Source organism: Phallusia mammillata, chromosome 8 (genome assembly GCF_965637545.1).
Source record: "Phallusia mammillata chromosome 8, kaPhaMamm4.hap1.1, whole genome shotgun sequence".
Lineage (NCBI taxonomy): Eukaryota > Metazoa > Chordata > Ascidiacea > Phlebobranchia > Ascidiidae > Phallusia > Phallusia mammillata.
The window spans coordinates 12,610,407-12,630,179 of record NC_137259.1 but is presented as its reverse complement, the minus strand read 5'-3'; the positions used below and the strand labels follow the sequence as shown (position 1 = coordinate 12,630,179).

Here is a 19,773-nt window from a genome sequence, read left to right as displayed (position 1 = left end):
GCTTTTTGTGTTACATTATTACAATTAGGTGCATTCGGTGTTTGTACATTGTACCCAATGCAGAGAACTATATGGTATAAGGCAGGGGTGGGCAAACTTTTCAGTGCAAGGGCCGCATTCAAAAGTTCTTAATCTCAGGGGGCCGCATAGTATTTCACCAACGGCCGCCAATTGCTTGCTTTTTTTTTTTTTAAATAACTGGTGCAAAGAATCAGCTTTATATCGTATATATATATACCATTTAAAGCCGCCTAAAATGCTCAGATCACAAATTTCTTACTTGACGCATAAGTTTAGCTAAACGGAGTTAACTATTTATGACGTCATAATCTGTATTGTGACGATTGCGGTGCCTGTTCTTTCGCATTGTTTGCACACAATAAGCGAATAAAAAGCCTGGCGCATATGGTTATTAGGCTGGTAATCTTTTTTTCCAGTCTCACGAAACCTGTTTTTAGCAGTTTCAAAATCAAAATATTTGGCAAAATAATTTTAGTTACGTCACCGCCGCTAGCACGTGTATTTTAACATACATGGTCACAGCCGCACAAACTCGTCTCCGCGGCCGCATGTGGCCGTACGGTCGCAGGTTGTGCACCCCTGATTTTGCCCAAAATATTAACGGAATCTATTTTCAGCTATGTGCAAATACGTTTGTTGTCACTGAAATTATTGGACAAACATTGGTTGAAACGCCACAATTGCAATTGTTTCAAAATAAACAAGCATTTGTTGCAACATAGGCTATACCACGTCTTTTTGTCAATAAATTCTTGCGCCAACATTAAACAAAGCGAGCCGCTTTTAGTATCCATTTTTAGGTGTTGTGCTGGTCTGTGTTAACGATTCTAAAGCCGTGTTTAATGTCCGTTTGCAAAGTATTGCAACGACCGAAACTTGAACCAATGTGAACAAAGTTTTGGCGTCAACAGTGCAAAGTGGGCTGTGATTAAATGATTTTTTTTTACTTTTATCGAACGAAGAAATTGTGTCAAGTGGCGATTTGCAAAATAACGTGGCAGAAACAACAGGTTAAAGTACGTAAAAAGTATCTGTGTTTAGTTCCTAGTAAGTATGGTACGGGTACAGATACTGCACATGGTATAGGTATCGGCAATTCGCACCTCCGGTATTTTTTAAAACTCTGCGGCTGTGCTCATAATACTAATCAGCGTTACTAACATTCTCTTTAAAATTTTCTAACATTTGGCGGGCCGCATGAACTCCTTTGCCGGGCCGCATGCGGCCCGCGGGCCGTAGTTTGCCCACCCCTGGTATAAGGGAAAGCATGTCAACAATCTGAACCACAACATCGTTAACAAGTTGTCCCAATTGCCTACCACGTCACGTTACAAAATATTATTTAATTTAGGTTGATACAAAGCTTTTTGAAATTCAAAATATATTAAAATTAACTAAGATCAGCCATGAAGCGTCGATGCAGACCAACGTAGGCAGTGGTGCTTGTGATTCGACTTTCGGCGGTTTCTCCACTGAGCCTGTGTAGCTCAGTTGGTAGAGCGCGAGTCCCGGAAAGACTCCTAGATTTCCGCAGGCTAGATTGTTCTAGCCTTGCCATATGGGAATGCTTGGGAGCAGTTTTTTTTTTAAGGTTTGGTTTGGGTGACCGCTAAGTAGTTTTAAGAGACCGCAAGTGTTTCATTTAAATACCAAAAAATCCAAAGTCCAAATTTTGGGAAACCGCTGGAGAAATTTGGGGTACCGTTTCGGTCCCCCAAAACACCTTAAAAAAACACTGCTTGGGAGACCAGCTGATTCGATACATGCCTTTAACAGGCCTGGCGTACTATGATATATTAAAATTATTTGTTAATTTATGGTCATCGACCGTTGCTGTCGGCTAAAATGAGGTCGAGCATTTCGAATTATTTACTTCGGTACCTTACGCACCGAAAATGACTGAAGAAACGGAAACGGTCGCAGTTAAAGGATACGTTACGCGCTACCAGACAAAGTGTAAGCGGACCTTAAGGCTATACGGCAGTTTGTCACAGTGCACATTAGTACAACTTATTTTATCAACTTTACCTGTTGTGATTCAAGGTACATGGCTAACAATGACATAAAAAATGATTTTCCCTGTTTAAATGGACCAGCGATTGATATCACAGCTACAGATGTGTGCACAACATCTTTATGTTGAAGTAGTTTTTTGAGAACTTTCAGGTCCTTGTCAACTTCAGTGCAATCAAGATCATTTTTAGAAGAGCATGTTGGCTGCTCCCCTGCATATCCTCTGACAAAAAATACAGTCACACAGGCAAAAAACACAAAATGTTTTCTATACATAATTTTGCTTTTTGTCTGAAACCATTACAAAACAAAATAAATAAATCTTTCTTACAGTTAAATGTACAGCTGAAGGCTGGCTAAATTCTTTCTATAGGTCTGGCCCATTCAAAGTACGAAATGGTGGGGCAGGGTAAATAGTTGCATGATGACCCCGGCCCATTCACTGGCCAGTCGCGATTTTCGGTTCCGCATTTTTGATTTTGGTCTCGCATTTTTGATTTTGGTTCCCCATTTTTTATTTCGGTTCCGTATATCCCGTTGGGTTGTGGCGAAAAAATCAAAAGCTGCAATTCCGATGTCTGTTTAGTGTCTACTATTCTTTTGGGTTGATGGCCTGGAATCTGCACCTGGGTGTTTTACATTAAGAAACCAGTATAATATATACTATGTTGACCTTATGTAATGATTATGACCTGCTTCTAACGCAAACGCATAAATTTATTATTACATTATCTACACTTGCATTGAATTATGGTAAAGCGGACATTACTTTATAATCAGAATAATACAAAACGCAACACCGAAAGTAAACTTGTTGTGCACCGCTAGATAATCTTGCTCAAACACAAAAGTGTGAACGCACGTGTTTTTTTACAATGCCGCGTCATGATTGACTGAAAACCAACAAAGCACAACACTGCACAGTTTACCTGTATTAAAAAACGACACCACCTTATCATCAGCAAGGGAGCGGTATCTCGTTTGTAGTCAAATCCATGTGGTTACAAAATAGCAGGGCTTTCATTCAATTTACAGGGCAATTAAAAATCGAAGTGTTTTATATTTTTTGCAGTTCCATGGCTGACCGGTTACATTCGCGCTTCAGCGAGTTTTACCCTCCGACGATTGAAGTCCGTTTTTATTCGGTATACCAATTAGCTTCTATCGATTTATTCAATAGACCTTTTTGTTTGATTGTATTGTATTAATTTTACTTCTCTGTAATATTAAGGAACTGCATGCGGCCGCTTGCAGTAGAAAAGGTTTGTCTAACGGCGTAGATGTTTTTCACCGTAACGGTAGGCCTATAGGTTCAAGCTTTTTGTACAATTCCGACAGACTGTCTAAACATGCAAAAGTAACCTTCTAAACACGTAGCCTCTGCTTACGATTCAAAGGTTGAATTCTGGCACTACAGGAACAGGGCTACTTCACGAATGGTCAATGGCTACAATAAAGATTGGTTAAAATTTGCTGTGGTTTTGTTGGTGTCCGTTCAAATCTTTATCCGATTTTACCGAAGCATATTATGCGAATCATGATGTGCCATACCGTTTCGAACCAGGCATTAAATACTTATTCACACTGCCCAAGTTTCCGCTGACGGACTACCAGCTTCTCGTTTGTTTTAATTCACATCGGCTTGCGTCAAAACTTTGCCGTTTGTTAACACTGCACTTCAAAAAGCACTTTGAAATTACATGAAATTAGACACAATCGTCAAAACTTGCATTTGTTTGTTTACAATTGACTCTCACATGTTTGCCAGTAAGTATTCATACTCGTCGCCACGACAAAGTTGTAAGTCGAGCCTGAGCTTTTCGGGGCGAGTTAGGGTTAGGTTTGGGTGTGAACGCGATTTTGGTGCTACCCTGCGGTAGTGTTGTATTGTGCAGTGACCAATTGCGTTTTGACCAGTAGTAAAGTCACCGTGAAACATTTTTTTTGCGACATGCCGTTAGTGCAGGGTCTTGGAACGTTTTAAAGAATTAGGGAGGTAGCTTTGTGAGTATTAGGATATAACCGGGATAGTTGGAATGTGTTTGCGTTACAGATTAAACAGCTTGCTTTGACAACATTTATTATTATGATTATTAATTTATCACTCTGCTTACAATGTAAAACAAGATTAAGAAACAACTCAGCATACATATGTGCTTCATATCAACGTCGAATTGTGGCCGAAACCTGGCATAGTTTTGGTGTAAAGTGCGAGTTCAAAAGGCGTTAAAGACCCAATTATCGATTCTATAGTCCATATTCCACGAGACAAACTACTTAAATTTACTCAAAACAGATAGTCGATCAAATCGTCAAATAATTTTCCAATTTTTGAAAACAAACGTTCTCGTTTCATGTTTTCGTTGTCGCTTGCTTGTTTTCTATACTTATTGTACTCAGTTCCAATATCAACTTTTATCGCATTCACAACTTCGACAGATGCGCCGATTCTGTCCAACTGCATTTCCGCAATTACTCGGTCGTGAAGAATTTGCAAATCAGCAACACTTATACCAGTTCTTCGTTTCGCCTGTGATGCACAAAAAACATGTATTAAGCGCAAATAAGAGTTTATGTCTGTTGTTGATTGTGTTTTTCTGATTAACTAAAGTGTTTGTGCACTGGCAGGGTTACATTCGAACAAACATTGCAAACGTCAACTTTCTGTCAACTAACACTTGTTTTATAAAACCAAGACATTTAGTGAGAAATCCTTTAAAATAAACGAACATGTCCCCGTGCTCTAATCTAATGTAGTCTGCAAATTAAAATAAAAACAGTAACTTACACTTATCAATAATTTAAAAAAATATATTTGGAAACATCTTATAGTCATAAGCATATACTTAAAGTTTAAATAATACAAGTTCAATCATTTTTTTATTATTTTAAAACACTTATGGCCCTGCAAAAATTGTCAGTTTACAACAACTTGTGATAAATAAGTGTTTGTTGTAAATGAAGTTTGTGATCATATGCGCTGCGTGATTAAAGTTAAAGCAGTTGGCCGAACTGTCTGAGGCGTTTGACCCACTCTTATACGAGTAGCCTTTACCACCAAGTCCGATTTTCCGGTTGGTTATTGCGTCGTCTGCTAGGAATACAAATATCTTAAGAATGTAGTAATGTTTTAGCGTTCATGCCCGCTTTCCTGACGTCACTCACTAATAGTCATTTAGCTAGCACCAAATAGAGAGCATCAAAGTCACTTGCTTAGTGCATCCAAAAGGCTAGTTCTGTGGGAGTGTTCCTTGTTTAAACCCCTTGTAAGTTAAAGCCAAAGTTAGTTTAAAACAGATTTTGCAACGGGTTTTATAACAATAGGCTTATAAACAGAAGCTCGCTGAATGCACATTTTGATGTTTACTTCTTAATGCCTTGTTACTTACCATTTCACTGGCGTACTTTTCCACTGTTGTACGTCGCAGCTGTGCTTCAACCACTTTCTGCCGAAAAGTATTGTAAGTTAGACTTGTAACACACCGAAAAACTAAAAAAACACTTACCTGATCCGACCGATATTGTTTTAAAACGACAGCAAAGTTATAATCTAAGTCCTTTTCAAGCTGCTGTTTTTCCGTTATCAATATATTTTCAAATTTATCGGTTTTTTTCACTTGTTCTGCAAATCTTTGTAGTATTTCACTTTTTAGTTCTTTGTGCTTTTGTTTAAGGTCTTTTTCATAATTGGCTTTCTTAGCTTCCTAGAACAAAGACGATGAGTTTGTCCCTGATTTGATCAAACCAAACAACAAATTTTGTTTCTCTAAATTAAGTGGTAAATAATTACGTATCTCTTTATTTTTTTGTAGAGCTTTTTATACCATCTGGTAAAACGTTTCAAATTAAGTCAAAGAACATTTTTCACATTGCAAATTGTAACCATAGTTAATTATTACCGATGTCATATTGCAAATAGTGGAAACTTTAAACAGTGGCGCATCGAAGTTTTAGATTTATCTTTGAATAATTGAATTTTCTGTCAAAGTGGATTTTAAAACGTGTTAAGCGAAGTTTTTTTCTGATTTTACATAAGTTTCTCGGTTTCTACAAACTATTTGCAACATGTCGCCAAACACAGTTGCTTACAGCTTCTATGTCATCGTTGTATTTCTTACAAAGATCACTTCGAACTCCGGCGGCAGTTTTGCTGTAATTCGCCTTAAAATGGAACAAAAATTTCATTTCATTTTCACAAGTGTTTATAGCAGGGTTGGAATACGTGAGTTTTTAGGAATGTATTGCGGTTAAATAGGAAAGGGGTATTAGCACCTAAATTTTAACCTTACCTTAACAAATCCTAATTTTTCCATAAACTTCTCTAAACCATTTTGCATTGCCTGTGCGAGTTCCTTTTTGAACTGTTGGAAAAGTGCTGGAAATAATTCTGATTCTAGTTTGTCATCAAACTTGTCGCAAATCGAGTTGTTTAAGTATTTGTGCAAATTCTTCAACTCGTTTTCCGTGGTCGCATCCAATAAAACCTGCGCATAATAAGTCCTAAATAGATAACAAATACCTGAAGTTACTTTTAGTAATCATAAATTTGGTGGCAACAAACCCCAGCAATTCGGAACGAAAATAGTACCGAAACGAAAACAGTATCCAATATTAACTATCTTTAAAGCTCTGGTAAAGCTGATTTGGTTTGATTACCGGGCGCTCTTAACTAAGAAGCTAGTGAACTAAAATACTGAGTTCAGCAAAAAATAGTAAGTTACCTTGTTCATTTCGTCTTCATACTCGATCAGCAGTTTGCCAATCACATTCTTTGCATTTCCTTTAAAGTTTGCCTGTAAAATAACATACTTGTAGGTATGATAGAACTAAATTTCGTTTGTTCCGTTTATAGCCCGACAACGTTACGATATAGATTTCCTTGCTATCCCAAACTTCGAAAAGCGCCTTGCCCGTGCCATTCTTGGAAGTGATTACCCAGCCAACACCTAAGAATGTGTCGGCTTTTGCTGGTTGCTACCTGTTAAGTCAGCGGGCACAAGCCACTTTGAGAGTCAAATTGGTGGCCGTCAAAGTCTTTGACATAACAGAAAATTAGGCACGCTGCGATTAAAAAATTATTGACCCATGAGGTAGCCTTTGCTGGAAGTTTTTACGACACGGACAAATTGACTTTTTGATGAAAGATAATTTGTCACATTTTGGCTACGAATACCAACTTACCTTCATTATACTGTCTGGGGTGTCAAACTCATTTAGCTGTATCGCTTTATAATATTCTTCCACAAGGTTTGCAAGTTGTCCTCCCGTTATTTCTTCTCCAACCTCATGTTTAGTTTTCACGGGATTAAGTAAATATTTAAACACTTTCGTGATCACTGTCATGAAATTTATTGACACATCTGCATTTGGTAAACATACAACATCTTTAGCATGAAATCGACATTTGTAACATAAAAAAACTTACGTTTTAATTTTAAATGTTCTCCTGAGGACAGGTCTTCGAAACCCGCTACAATATCTCCAGGTCCTGGCATCAAAGCGCAGTGAATGTTTTCAAATGATTTTTTTAATCCTTTGCGGACAGATTTTATTTCTTCTTTGTCACTTTCCTCATAGTTCAATACCTTTTCATTACAAAATCTTTGTCCGCCTTCTACACCGTATGGATATTCTTCGCTTTTTGTTGCGTCGCGAAAAAGGAAAAGAAGATTCTGCGAAAGCAAATGTTAAAACGTTGAATACCTGGCCCAATCACAAGCAACAGAAAAGGTTAACCAAGAGTCATTAACTTAACTTACGGTTTTTGTTAGTTAGTAAAACCTTTCGAACAATTAACAAAAACGTTCTCTAATATGCATCCTATAAATTAATCAAAATTGTACAGAAAAAAATATTACTACACTATTGGTAGTAATATTCAAAAAATTAGCCATTTTCCTTCAAGGAACATACAAATTAACGTTTTTGTTATCTTGGGGGTGCACCTGGTTACCGTTTGAGAAACCACTGGCTTAACACATCGATTGTTGCGTAATAATAAGCCAAAAATGGAGGTTTTAGAACAGCTTTAAGTACAAAAAGGTGAGTATAAGAACACCTTTCCAGGTACCTGAAATGGTGATTGCTGATTGAGCTTCTTTCCCTGCTTAAAATTTGAGGAGTAGGACACAAACATCTAAAAGATAAGGATCAAGTAATGTGATTTAAACACACAATTCGCGTAGTAAAGCAAAAACTACCAGAATTAAAAAAAATAAAAATTTAGTAAATACAACGTACTTAACAAATCCAAAAAATATAGGGACAAAAAAGTCATGTTAATTGCCAGAAAAATATTTGCCAAAAGATGGTCATGAAACATTACCACATACCTGTAAAGGGTTGAGATCGTTTTCATTTACCCTTCCTAAAATATTGTATATTTGAACGGAGCTAACCAAGGCAGAAATGGCAAAAAATTTCGAGAATGTCTCCATACCGTCCGTGTCGAAGGATCCTTGTGTATCCATCAATATTACAGCAATCTTATATAATACAAAAAACACAACATACACATGTGAAAATAGTTACAATAAATAATCTTTTTATGTGACCCTACAATAAGGTGAGTTTACCTTGACACAATAATTTTCGAAAATAATGTAAAAAAGTACAATAGAAAGAGACATATTTATTTGTTTATTTATTTTGTTTGTAGTGTAAAAGTAAATAGCATCAAAATAAAAGTTATCCCGTACAACATACCTTCTTCCCGTTCGAATCATCAATTAAAACTGGTCGCTCATATACGTCAATCCCTGTAGTTGTTCGGTCAAAGGTATGGTGCCCGACGGGAAAGATATCCTCAATTGTCTGACTTTCATTTTCACCAGAAGACCATTCGGGGGACTAAAATGTATAAATCATAAAAAGGGAAGCGTTTGCAAAAAATAATATAAAAGTGGTAGCCTAACCTATATATGATTTAGTATAGTCTGATTATATTGACTGCTTTAGCTCGTTATCTCAATCCTGTTTAGCTTTGTTTGTTTCTTTTTGTCTGTTTGGTTACGCGCTTGACTGATTTCGGGCGCTTATGTCTCGAACGAAGAAATCAACGCACGATCGCCTATTGAGAGTTTTTCGTGCCTATCAAGTTGCTTGAACCTTCACAAATGTTTTTGTTATCGCTGTTCACGGGTTTTCAAATTATAAGGGAGGGGTTTTATATGGTGGTATGGTATGGTACCCTTTGCCTTATATTTCACAACCTAATATAGGTTTTGTGTTTTAATATTGTCATTAAGTGCATTCAGTGTTTGCACATTGCACCTAATACAGGGAACTATATGGTATTGTATAAAACATGAATGTGAATGTCAGATAAGCATGCCAACAGTCTGAACCACAACATCGTATACAAGCCGTTTCAATTGCCTACAATGCCAACTTACAAAATATTAATTAATTTTGGCTGATAGAAAGCTGTTCGAACTTTAAAATACATTTTTATCGGTAATTTACAGTCATCGACCGTTGTTGTGAGCTTAAAATAAGGTCGAGCATTCAATTTAGTAAACTTGCGTAGCCTACACACCGAAAATTGCAGGATAAACAGAAGGGATAGCAAGGTGAGGTTAAGCGATACTGTGCAGTGTGTAAGCGGGCCTAAAGGTCGCGGCAGTTTGGCCGTTTCCTATATCACAACCATTAAAAGTTTTGAAGGAATAAACAGAATAAAGTGTAGTTTGTGCAAAGAGATTTGTGCAATGAATAACCCAATGATATACAATACACATTAGTACAATATATTTTAACAACTTTACCTGTTGTGATTCAAGGTACATTGCTAATAATGACATAAAAAATGATTTTCCCTGTTTAAGTGGGCCAGCAATTGATATCACAGCTACAGATGTGTTCACAACATCCTTATGTTGAAGGATTTTTTTGATAGCATTCAGGTCCTTGTCAACTTCAGTACAATCTGGGTCATTTTTACAAGAGCATGTTGGCTGTTCTCCGGCATATCCTCTAACATAAAATACAGTTACACACGCAAGAAACACTAAATGATTTCTGAACATAATTGTGTTCTTATTTCTGAAACTATTGCAAAAAAATTAGTAAATCTAACTTACAGGCAAAGGTACTGTTGAAGGCTGCCTAAACCGCTTCTACAGATCTGGCCAATATAAGTAAGAAATGGTGGGGCAGTGTGAATATAGTTGCATGACTTTGATTTCGGTTCCGCATTTTCGATTTCGGTACCGCATATTCTATTTTAGTGCGGCAAAAACGTAAATGGCTGTGTCTGATCTGTCTGGTATTTGGGTTCATTGACAGTCTAAAATCTATTTAAAGAGGTACGAGTATAATACAAATTCTGTTTACTTTATGTGATTATCATAGCTTGCTAATATAAAACAACGTATAAATTCATATTGCCTCTTATTCTCTTACACTTCTCTTACTACTACAGCGAGGCTGGCATTACTTTCCAATGAGATTAATGCTGAACGCAGCACGAAACGTAAACTTATGCCCAGTTGATTATTTTCTTGCACAAATGCAAAAACAACTATGTCGGCGCAAGTGTTTTCCGCTAGCGTCATGATTTCAACTGAAAACCAACAAAGCACAACACTACGCAGTTTACCTATTTCAAAAAACAATACCACCTTATCATAGATCAGCAAGAGACCGATATCTCGTTTGACAACTTGCATTCACGCTTCAGCGAGTTTTACCCTCCGACGACTGACAGTCAGTTTTTATTCGAACGCATCTATGTTCAATCATAGACAAAACAATATTACAATTATGCGCAAACAATTGCCTTTTTTGTTGAAAACAATGGGGCATTACTCAGTAGAGGAGAATCCTAAATGATACAAATACTTTGCAGTTTGGGAAGCGCTTGTGTAGACCTATAGGCGTGAAAGCGAAACAAGTGTGAGGTCAAGCTCGTTACCGTTGTATTAAAAAGTATGGCCTGTCACCATACATAGCCTCGATAAAGTGTCCCTTGTGGCTATATAAATGCCCAACTTTGCTTTCAAAATCATAAAAGTACAAACAATCCCCAGTAAACACAATGTATTCAGTTAGCAGCATGTTTATGCTGATGCGTCTCTTGTCCCTGGTGTTTGTTTGCCACACGAATTATATCTGCTTGTAAGTTAAAGTCCGCTGAGACTCACAGTTCTTGTACATATTTATACAATTAGTAATGTTGAAATCGCCCCCTTTTGAAGTCTAATCGCCCCCCGACTTCCAAAATTGTCACCATCGCCCCCTCGGTAGACGAAATGGCCCCCTGGGGGGCGATATCGCCCCCATTGAATAATCCTGGTATACACCTTTGTTTATTTGTTTTATTGTATTGTATTAATTTTGCTTCTTTGTAATATTAGGGAACTGCATGCGGCCACTTGCAGCATCTGTCCAGCGCATTAATCACAGAAAAGTATTGTCCAGCGGCGTATGTTTTACATCGAAACAGTAGGTTCAAGCTTTTTGTACAATTCCGACAGGCTGCCTTACGAATAAAAATATTGAATTCTGTGCATTACAAACGAACAGGGCTACTTCACAAATGACAAATGGCTACAATAAAGATTGATTGAACATTGTTGTGGTTTAGTTGGTGTCCGTTTAAATCTTTACCCAATTTTACCGAAACGTAGTATGCGATATATGATTTCCGATACAGTTTGGAACCGAGCATTATATACTTAATCACACTGTTCAAGTTTCCGCTGACAGACTAGCAACTTCTCGTTTGTTTTAATTCGTATTTATACTTTCGTTTGCAAACATTGCGTCAAAACTTTGCCGTTTGATAACACTGTACTGCAAAAAGCACTTTGAAATTACATGAAATTGGGCACAGTCGTGAAAACTTCCATTTGTTGGTTTACAATTGACTTTCACATGTTTACTTGTAAGTATTTGCCGTTACGGCAGAGTTGAAGTCGGGCCGAGCTATTCGGGTCAGGTTTAGGTTAGGTTCAGGCTTCGTTTTTCTTAACAAACGGGTTTGATAGGAGCCTGAGTTTACTTCTGGTGTCAGCTTTTTTTAATATACATCACTGAGCTAAATGAGCTATGTGCAAAAAATTGGAATTTACAGGAGCGCGGGTATAATAGATGCGTTGTGTTTAAGTTAGAGAGCATCACTCTATGCACTCACGCAGCACCGCGCACTAGCAATCATTTTTATTCCCAAGGCTATTAACGACTTTGTTGGCGCTAGAGATTTTTTGGAACCAGGCAACGGTCGAATTTACTTCTGATAGATAAAGGTTTAACAAAACCAAAAGTCTAGAAACGTTTATACCAGGTTTTTACATGCTTAGCGACAGGGGCGGCTCGTGCTAGGGTGCTGCGGAGCTGCAGCACACCCTAGATATTTTCACCTAATATTCCTACCACAACAATACAGATAACTTTCATGATACTTATTTTTTATTCCTAAGTATAATTTTTATAAGTATAATTTCCGCCTTGATCGGCATTTTTTTCATTTTAAAAAAAAATTATGGCATTAATATGTTATCTATGGTGGAACTGCAGCTCCAGTTTCATGACGAATCGTGACGTTTTGCACTTGTGCGCCTGCGCACTTGGAAAGCTACATGCCGGGCGAAATAGGCGACTGCATTGGCACCCGATTCGTCAACAAGTGCTCGATTAGAAGCGCTTGTGTTATGAAAAAATCCCCGTTTCTTATCGGGCGGTGTTATAATTTTAGAACATGTGTTATAACACAGCCCGATTTTATCGGCAATGGTAGTGAAGCATTAAATTTATTTTTTATTGAAAAATATTATATTTTCTGTGGAAATAATCGCCGGTGAAATGGGTTTTACATGAAATTGGCAGTTAAATGTGAACTGTTATGACAAAAGCAAACGCATTTTAAGCAGCGAAATAGCAGCAGTCCCAGATTCTCCTCGATTGTAAACTGTAAAATACAAAATGGGCAAAGGTTGTTGTATCTAATAGGCATCCATGTTCTGATAACAAATGGAGTAATAAAAAGTGACAGTTCAGGTGGGGGAAGCATTTCTAGTGCTTCATGAAGCAAACTAAGGCCCAGCACACTATCAAATGAAGGACTTGGGACATTGGATTTGAAAAGCAATGATACATGGTAAGTGGTTGTCAATTGTCATGATATGCTTGTCATTCTCAACTGTTTCTATTATTTTAGCAGATGGTCATTTGTTATTTTTTAGGCATGTTAAAAAATATGGTAGCTCATCTCTAGTGTGATCCTGGTTTTGTAAAACATTGGCTTTCATTTCTACTGGCCTAACTCAAGCATTTTTGTGTAAACTCCTACTTGTCAAATTAAATGTTGCCTACACTTTTTCTTTTATTTTTTGTTGCAGTTCAACATCTGGAAAACTGAATAGAAGCAGAAAAAAGCAGCACAATCATTCCAAAGGTAATTCAAGATTGCCTTGGACAACATGGAAGAAAGTAATTGATTGTGGAAGAATGGTGTGGGTGAAATGAGCTCACTGAAGTGTCAGCTAAATCATTGATGCATACAAAATGCTTCTTGTCTCGCTTGCATGGGAACATTTTATTTTAAGATATTCACCACACACTTCAGTTTTACATGAATCGAAATATGTGTGTTTTTTGCCGCTGTACTACCCGAAGGCAGGTTTATTTAACAATTCTTGTGCCCAATTTAAAGCAAACTTGTTATGTTAGATGTGTTCAATGATTTGTTGGTGTTATTTTAATCTCGTACCCAAATTAAGGCAAACTTGTTGTGTTGGTTAGATGTGTTTAAACATTTGTTGGTATTAACGCTGTCTTACCTACATGACATAATCATGGCGTCGTTAAAAAAGCATCTTTTGGGTAAATATTTATACATTTTCACTTTGATGTAGACTCTTTCAGTAAAAGTGATTCATCAGACAGGAATGAAAAACCTTTATTTTCAACCAGTAATCTCTATGATACAACCTCATCTTTCACATGGTAGCTGGTTTAATTTTATTTCAGTAACTCGCAGCACATTGCATTTTCAGCTGAACAATGTTGTTTCACCTTTTTTGTTTCTCAGTCTGTTCACTTGATGACCCCTTTTTAGTGTACTCATTGTAAATGCAGGTTTTTGCTTGATAAATCAATCTTCTAATTATTTATCCTCTTCACATTTATTTCTTCTTTCATATAACTGTGGCACCCAATATGAGTATGTTATTGTGTGGAAATTGGGTTTATGAGGTGCTTTATTTTTTCATTAATAAAATGTTGCCCTTAACTGTGCATTTGTTATTTCATCATTTTAAGTACTAGTATTAACTGGTTTAAAATCACAAAGGGCTTGATGTAAACAAAAACGGTTTTCACAGGTCAACTCTAAACTACATCTAGTAAACGCATAAAAAATATCTTTAGAATCTAACCACCACATGATAAATGAGAGGCGTACATCATAAGCGAACGAAGGGCATGACCGCTTTAAAATGATTTTTCGCGCTGACGACCTTTGTAGCATATACAGGCTCCAGATCACAAACGGATTAAGATAAATGAAAACGGTTTTCACAGGTCAACTCTAAAATACATCTAGTAAACACATACCAAATATCTTCAGAATCTAACCACCACATGATAAATGAGAGACGTACATCATAAGCGAACGAAGGGCATGACCGCTTTAAAATAATCTTATGCGCTGACGACCTTTGTAGCATATACAGGCTCCAGATCACAAACGGATTAAGATAAATGAAAACGGTTTTCACAGGTCAACTCTAAAATACATCTAGTAAACGCATAAAAAATATCTTTAGAATCTAACCACCACATGATAAATGAGAGGCGTACATCATAAGCGAACGAAGGGCATGACCGCTTTAAAATGATTTTTCGCGCTGACAACCCTTGTAGCATATACAGGCTCCAGATCACAAACGGTTTAAGGTAAACAAAAACGGTTTTCACTGGTCAACTCTAAAATACATTGAGTAAACACATACCAAATATCTTTATCTTGTAAGAAGAACATCAAAAACAAGAGGCGTACATCATAAGCGAGCGCAGGACACGACCGCTAGTGCTGTCGATTTCATGTGGGCCTATAGCATGTAAATTTCTTGTAGCGTGTAGAATACAATCTCAACGTATAGTGATGATGAGCGCCTCTTGATTTTAGGGTAATGATAGGAATTGATTGATATTTTGCATGCGTTCACTCGACGTAGGTCTAGTTTAAAGTTAACCTGTGAAAACCGTTTTCAATACTTTATGTCGTTTGTGTTCTGGAGCCTGTACATGCTACTGGGTCGACAGCGCATAAAATTATTTTGAAGCGGTCATCCCCTTCGTTCGCTTGTACGCCTCTCATTTATGATGTAGTGGTTAGATTCTAAAGATATTTGGTATGTGTTTACTAGATGTATTTTAGAGTTGACCTGTGAAAAACATTTTCATTTATCTTAAACCGTTTGTGATCTGGAGCCTGTATATGCTACAAGGGTCGTCAGCGCAAAAAATCATTTTAAAGCGGTCATGTCCTTCGTTTACTTATGATATACGCTTCTCATTTATGATGTGGTGGTTAGATTCTTAAGATATTTTTTATGCGTTTACTAGATGTATTTTAGAGTTGACCTGTAAAAAACCGTTTTTGTTTCCCTTAAACCGTTTGTGATCTGGAGCCTGTATATGCTACAAAGGTCGTCAGCGTATAAGATTATTTTAAAGCGGTCATGCCCTTCGTTCGCTTATGATGTACGCCTCTCATTTATCATGTGGTGGTTAGATTCTAAAGATATTTTTTATGCGTTTACTAGATGTATTTTAGAGTTGACCTGTGAAAACCGTTTTCATTTATCTTAATCCGTTTGTGATCTGGAGCCTGTATATTCTACAAGGGTCGTCAGCGCGAAAAATCATTTTAAAGCGGTCATGCCCTTCGTTCGCTTATGATGTACGCCTCTCATTTATCATGTGGTGGTTAGATTCTAAAGATATTTTTTATGCGTTTACTAGATGTAGTTTAGAGTTGACCTGTGAAAACCGTTTTTGTTTACATCAAGCCCTTTGTGATTTTAAACCAGTTAATACTAGTACTTAAAATGATGAAATAACAAATGCACAGTTAAGGGCAACATTTTATTAATGAAAAAATAAAGCACCTCATAAACCCAATTTCCACACAATAACATACTCATATTGGGTGCCACAGTTATATGAAAGAAGAAATAAATGTGAAGAGGATAAATAATTAGAAGATTGATTTATCAAGCAAAAACCTGCATTTACAATGAGTACACTAAAAAGGGGTCATCAAGTGAACAGACTGAGAAACAAAAAAGGTGAAACAACATTGTTCAGCTGAAAATGCAATGTGCTGCGAGTTACTGAAATAAAATTAAACCAGCTACCATGTGAAAGATGAGGTTGTATCATAGAGATTACTGGTTGAAAATAAAGGTTTTTCATTCCTGTCTGATGAATCACTTTTACTGAAAGAGTCTACATCAAAGTGAAAATGTATAAATATTTACCCAAAAGATGCTTTTTTAACGACGCCATGATTATGTCATGTAGGTAAGACAGCGTTAATACCAACAAATGTTTAAACACATCTAACCAACACAACAAGTTTGCCTTAATTTGGGTACGAGATTAAAATAACACCAACAAATCATTGAACACATCTAACATAACAAGTTTGCTTTAAATTGGGCACAAGAATTGTTAAATAAACCTGCCTTCGGGTAGTACAGCGGCAAAAAACACACATATTTCGATTCATGTAAAACTGAAGTGTGTGGTGAATATCTTAAAATAAAATGTTCCCATGCAAGCGAGACAAGAAGCATTTTGTATGCATCAATGATTTAGCTGACACTTCAGTGAGCTCATTTCACCCACACCATTCTTCCACAATCAATTACTTTCTTCCATGTTGTCCAAGGCAATCTTGAATTACCTTTGGAATGATTGTGCTGCTTTTTTCTGCTTCTATTCAGTTTTCCAGATGTTGAACTGCAACAAAAAATAAAAGAAAAAGTGTAGGCAACATTTAATTTGACAAGTAGGAGTTTACACAAAAATGCTTGAGTTAGGCCAGTAGAAATGAAAGCCAATGTTTTACAAAACCAGGATCACACTAGAGATGAGCTACCATATTTTTTAACATGCCTAAAAAATAACAAATGACCATCTGCTAAAATAATAGAAACAGTTGAGAATGACAAGCATATCATGACAATTGACAACCACTTACCATGTATCATTGCTTTTCAAATCCAATGTCCCAAGTCCTTCATTTGATAGTGTGCTGGGCCTTAGTTTGCTTCATGAAGCACTAGAAATGCTTCCCCCACCTGAACTGTCACTTTTTATTACTCCATTTGTTATCAGAACATGGATGCCTATTAGATACAACAACCTTTGCCCATTTTGTATTTTACAGTTTACAATCGAGGAGAATCTGGGACTGCTGCTATTTCGCTGCTTAAAATGCGTTTGCTTTTGTCATAACAGTTCACATTTAACTGCCAATTTCATGTAAAACCCATTTCACCGGCGATTATTTCCACAGAAAATATAATATTTTTCAATAAAAAATAAATTTAATGCTTCACTACCATTGCCGATAAAATCGGGCTGTGTTATAACACATGTTCTAAAATTATAACACCGCCCGATAAGAAACGGGGATTTTTTCATAACACAAGCGCTTCTAATCGAGCACTTGTTGACGAATCGGGTGGCATTGGTGCTGCGGCTCGCGCATCTCCACCAATCACGTAGCGTGTGAACCGGCCGCTGTAGTTGTGTTGTCTGTTCCGGGTTTATTGTGCTCCGAAACCAAACCCGTTTGCTATATTCTTAAGTTCGGCGGTGAGTACAGTTAAACAATTTTTTTGCCATGTTTTAATTTATTGGTTTGAAGGTTAGTCGTGAATTTTTAAGATGACTGTAAGTGGGCTTCAGTTTTTGCAGTTATCATTGAATTGGAAAGTGTATCTACCACCTTGAAAAAGAAAAAGGTCATCTAACACTTTGAAAAGTCACGATTAACCTTTATAATAAAAACCTGAATAAAAAGTTAAGAAAACTTGGATAAAACATCTTCTATTCCAAATATGTCATGCAGGAATAAGCAACCACAAGAACTACTCACACTGTGAAGTTAAACGCCTCACTGAAATTCAGGCAATATTAAATGCAGAACAAACAATTGCACAAGCAACAGGAATTTTGAAATTCCTTGGTGATGACAACACAAGCAACAGGAATTTTGAAATACCTTAGTGATGACAATTTCAAGTTTTGGTTTCTTAACACACCATGTGGACAGTGTTTGCAACCAAGTGCAGTCTTGTGTATTGATATAATGGACATGTTATGTTTCTTTAAACAGTAGCTGCTAAATTGCTTCACAGGAAATGTTTCTTAAGAATGAACATTCTATAGGGGAGATAGTAGTGACCACCAAACATATCCTGATGTTAGAAAAGTTACTGAAACTTTTAAAGGAAAAGCCAGTTAGCCAGCAATTTCCATGAGTCTTTAAGGCAAAACATTTTTTGAAAAGGATGTCAACACTGAAAAGGATGCAAACTTTTCTAAGGAACACCATTATTTCCAAAAAAGACTTGCACTTGCAGTGATAGCACTAAATAGAAAAAAACAAACAGTTTCTTGGTTGTCATTTGGAAATCAAGGAAGAAGCTATCAATTATTTTGCTTAAACTATAGCTTTATGATTCATTTTGGTTGTAAAACAGAAGCACAAGGTTTAATAATATGTTTTAAATTTAAGTGAGAGAGTTGTAATTTTCGAAGCTTGCAGAGTTTTGTACTTCAAAAAAGGAAGTGTAAGCTATTTGCCACCAAATAAAGCAGCAAGTTTAGCAGTTAAGAAACTTACAGACAATTAATAGTCGTACACAAAAATTAAGAAAAGTTGTTGAATAAACAAGTTCTGACACAAATGTAATGTGGTTGTTGAATATGTCAGTTATGATACAAATAAAAAGCTTTATGGCTATTTTTTGTGTGACAATTATAATCTGTGACGTGTAATGGATGGAATATGTTGAAAATGCTGACTGTGGCTATAAGGTACTTAAATGATACATGACCATATTAATGACTGGATAGCAAGTGTGTTAGTTAGTAGTCATTGTTATAACCAGTTTTACTTAAATGTTGTCCAATTGAAATACTTTTTCGACTCATTTATTAATAATTTTTTTCTATATACTGTTGTTGTGTTTCACCGTATTTTCAACCGCTTTGTTTCGAGTCTGTGTCACGTGTGTTTTTGTGCCACATTATTACGGGTGCCTTCGAATACTACAGGTGCGCTAGGTGCGCTTGGTACCTCGCTTGGTAACCTTTTTTCGTGCAACGTAACTTAAAAATAGTGCAGGTAACTCTCTTTGGTGCGATTAAACTCAGAATAGGTACGACGTAAGTCGAAAATACTACAGCTGTCCTGTTTTTATGCGTCAAATCGTAAATACTGCAGTTAACGTTAAAACACGCAAATAATGCTGGAAAAGTGTTACGATAGTCCCAACACACAACCAAAACCCTAAACTCTGAACCCTAAACCTAACCCTAACCCTAACCCCAACCCCAACCCTAACCCTACCTTAAAAACAGTACATACAGCATTATTACGTTACGTCGCAGTAACTACGAGTTTACTCGTTTCAAAAAAGGTTACCTGCACTATTTACGGGCTTTGTTGAATTAGAACGAGTTACCTGTAGTTTACCAAGTGAAGTACCTAGCGGA

The 19,773-nt window shown here is 36.7% G+C and overlaps 1 protein-coding gene and 2 long non-coding RNA genes across 3 annotated transcripts; 1 reads left to right on the top strand and 2 right to left on the bottom strand.

Moving 5' to 3' along the window:
- Positions 1-6,061: 6,061 nt before the first annotated feature.
- On the bottom strand, positions 6,062-10,589 carry LOC145205538 (atlastin-2-like). Its single transcript, XM_080078272.1, has 10 exons — positions 10,438-10,589; positions 9,801-10,008; positions 8,740-8,883; positions 8,367-8,519; positions 8,105-8,170; positions 7,460-7,706; positions 7,216-7,394; positions 6,756-6,827; positions 6,324-6,518; positions 6,062-6,195 (listed from the first exon to the last, which is right to left on the bottom strand). The coding sequence occupies exons 1-10, from the start codon at positions 10,587-10,589 to the stop codon at positions 6,082-6,084; spliced, it is 1,530 nt and encodes a 509-aa protein (XP_079934398.1). The 3' UTR covers positions 6,062-6,081.
- Positions 10,590-12,616: 2,027 nt separating this feature from the next.
- On the top strand, positions 12,617-14,271 carry LOC145205438 (uncharacterized). Its single transcript, XR_013853654.1, has 2 exons — positions 12,617-13,132; positions 13,374-14,271. It is a non-coding gene; the product is annotated as an uncharacterized LOC145205438 (long non-coding RNA).
- A 1,835-nt stretch (positions 14,272-16,106) lies between these two features.
- LOC145205400 (uncharacterized) lies at positions 16,107-17,736 on the bottom strand. The gene is made up of 2 exons (XR_013853647.1): positions 17,246-17,736; positions 16,107-17,004 (listed from the first exon to the last, which is right to left on the bottom strand). It is a non-coding gene; the product is annotated as an uncharacterized LOC145205400 (long non-coding RNA).
- Between the last annotated feature and the right edge of the window lie 2,037 nt (positions 17,737-19,773).

Excerpts from the sequence above, each read along its gene's own strand:
- LOC145205538 (XM_080078272.1), bottom strand. The coding sequence starts at position 10,589 with ATGACGCTAGCGGAAAACACTTGCGCCGACATAGTTGTTTTTGCATTT. Across the intron at positions 8,884-9,800 it reads TGTACCTTGAATCACAACAG|TCCCCCGAATGGTCTTCTGG; the intron begins GTAAAGTTGTTA and ends TATACATTTTAG. Across the intron at positions 7,395-7,459 it reads AGAACATTTAAAATTAAAAC|ATGTGTCAATAAATTTCATG; the intron begins GTAAGTTTTTTT and ends TACCAAATGCAG.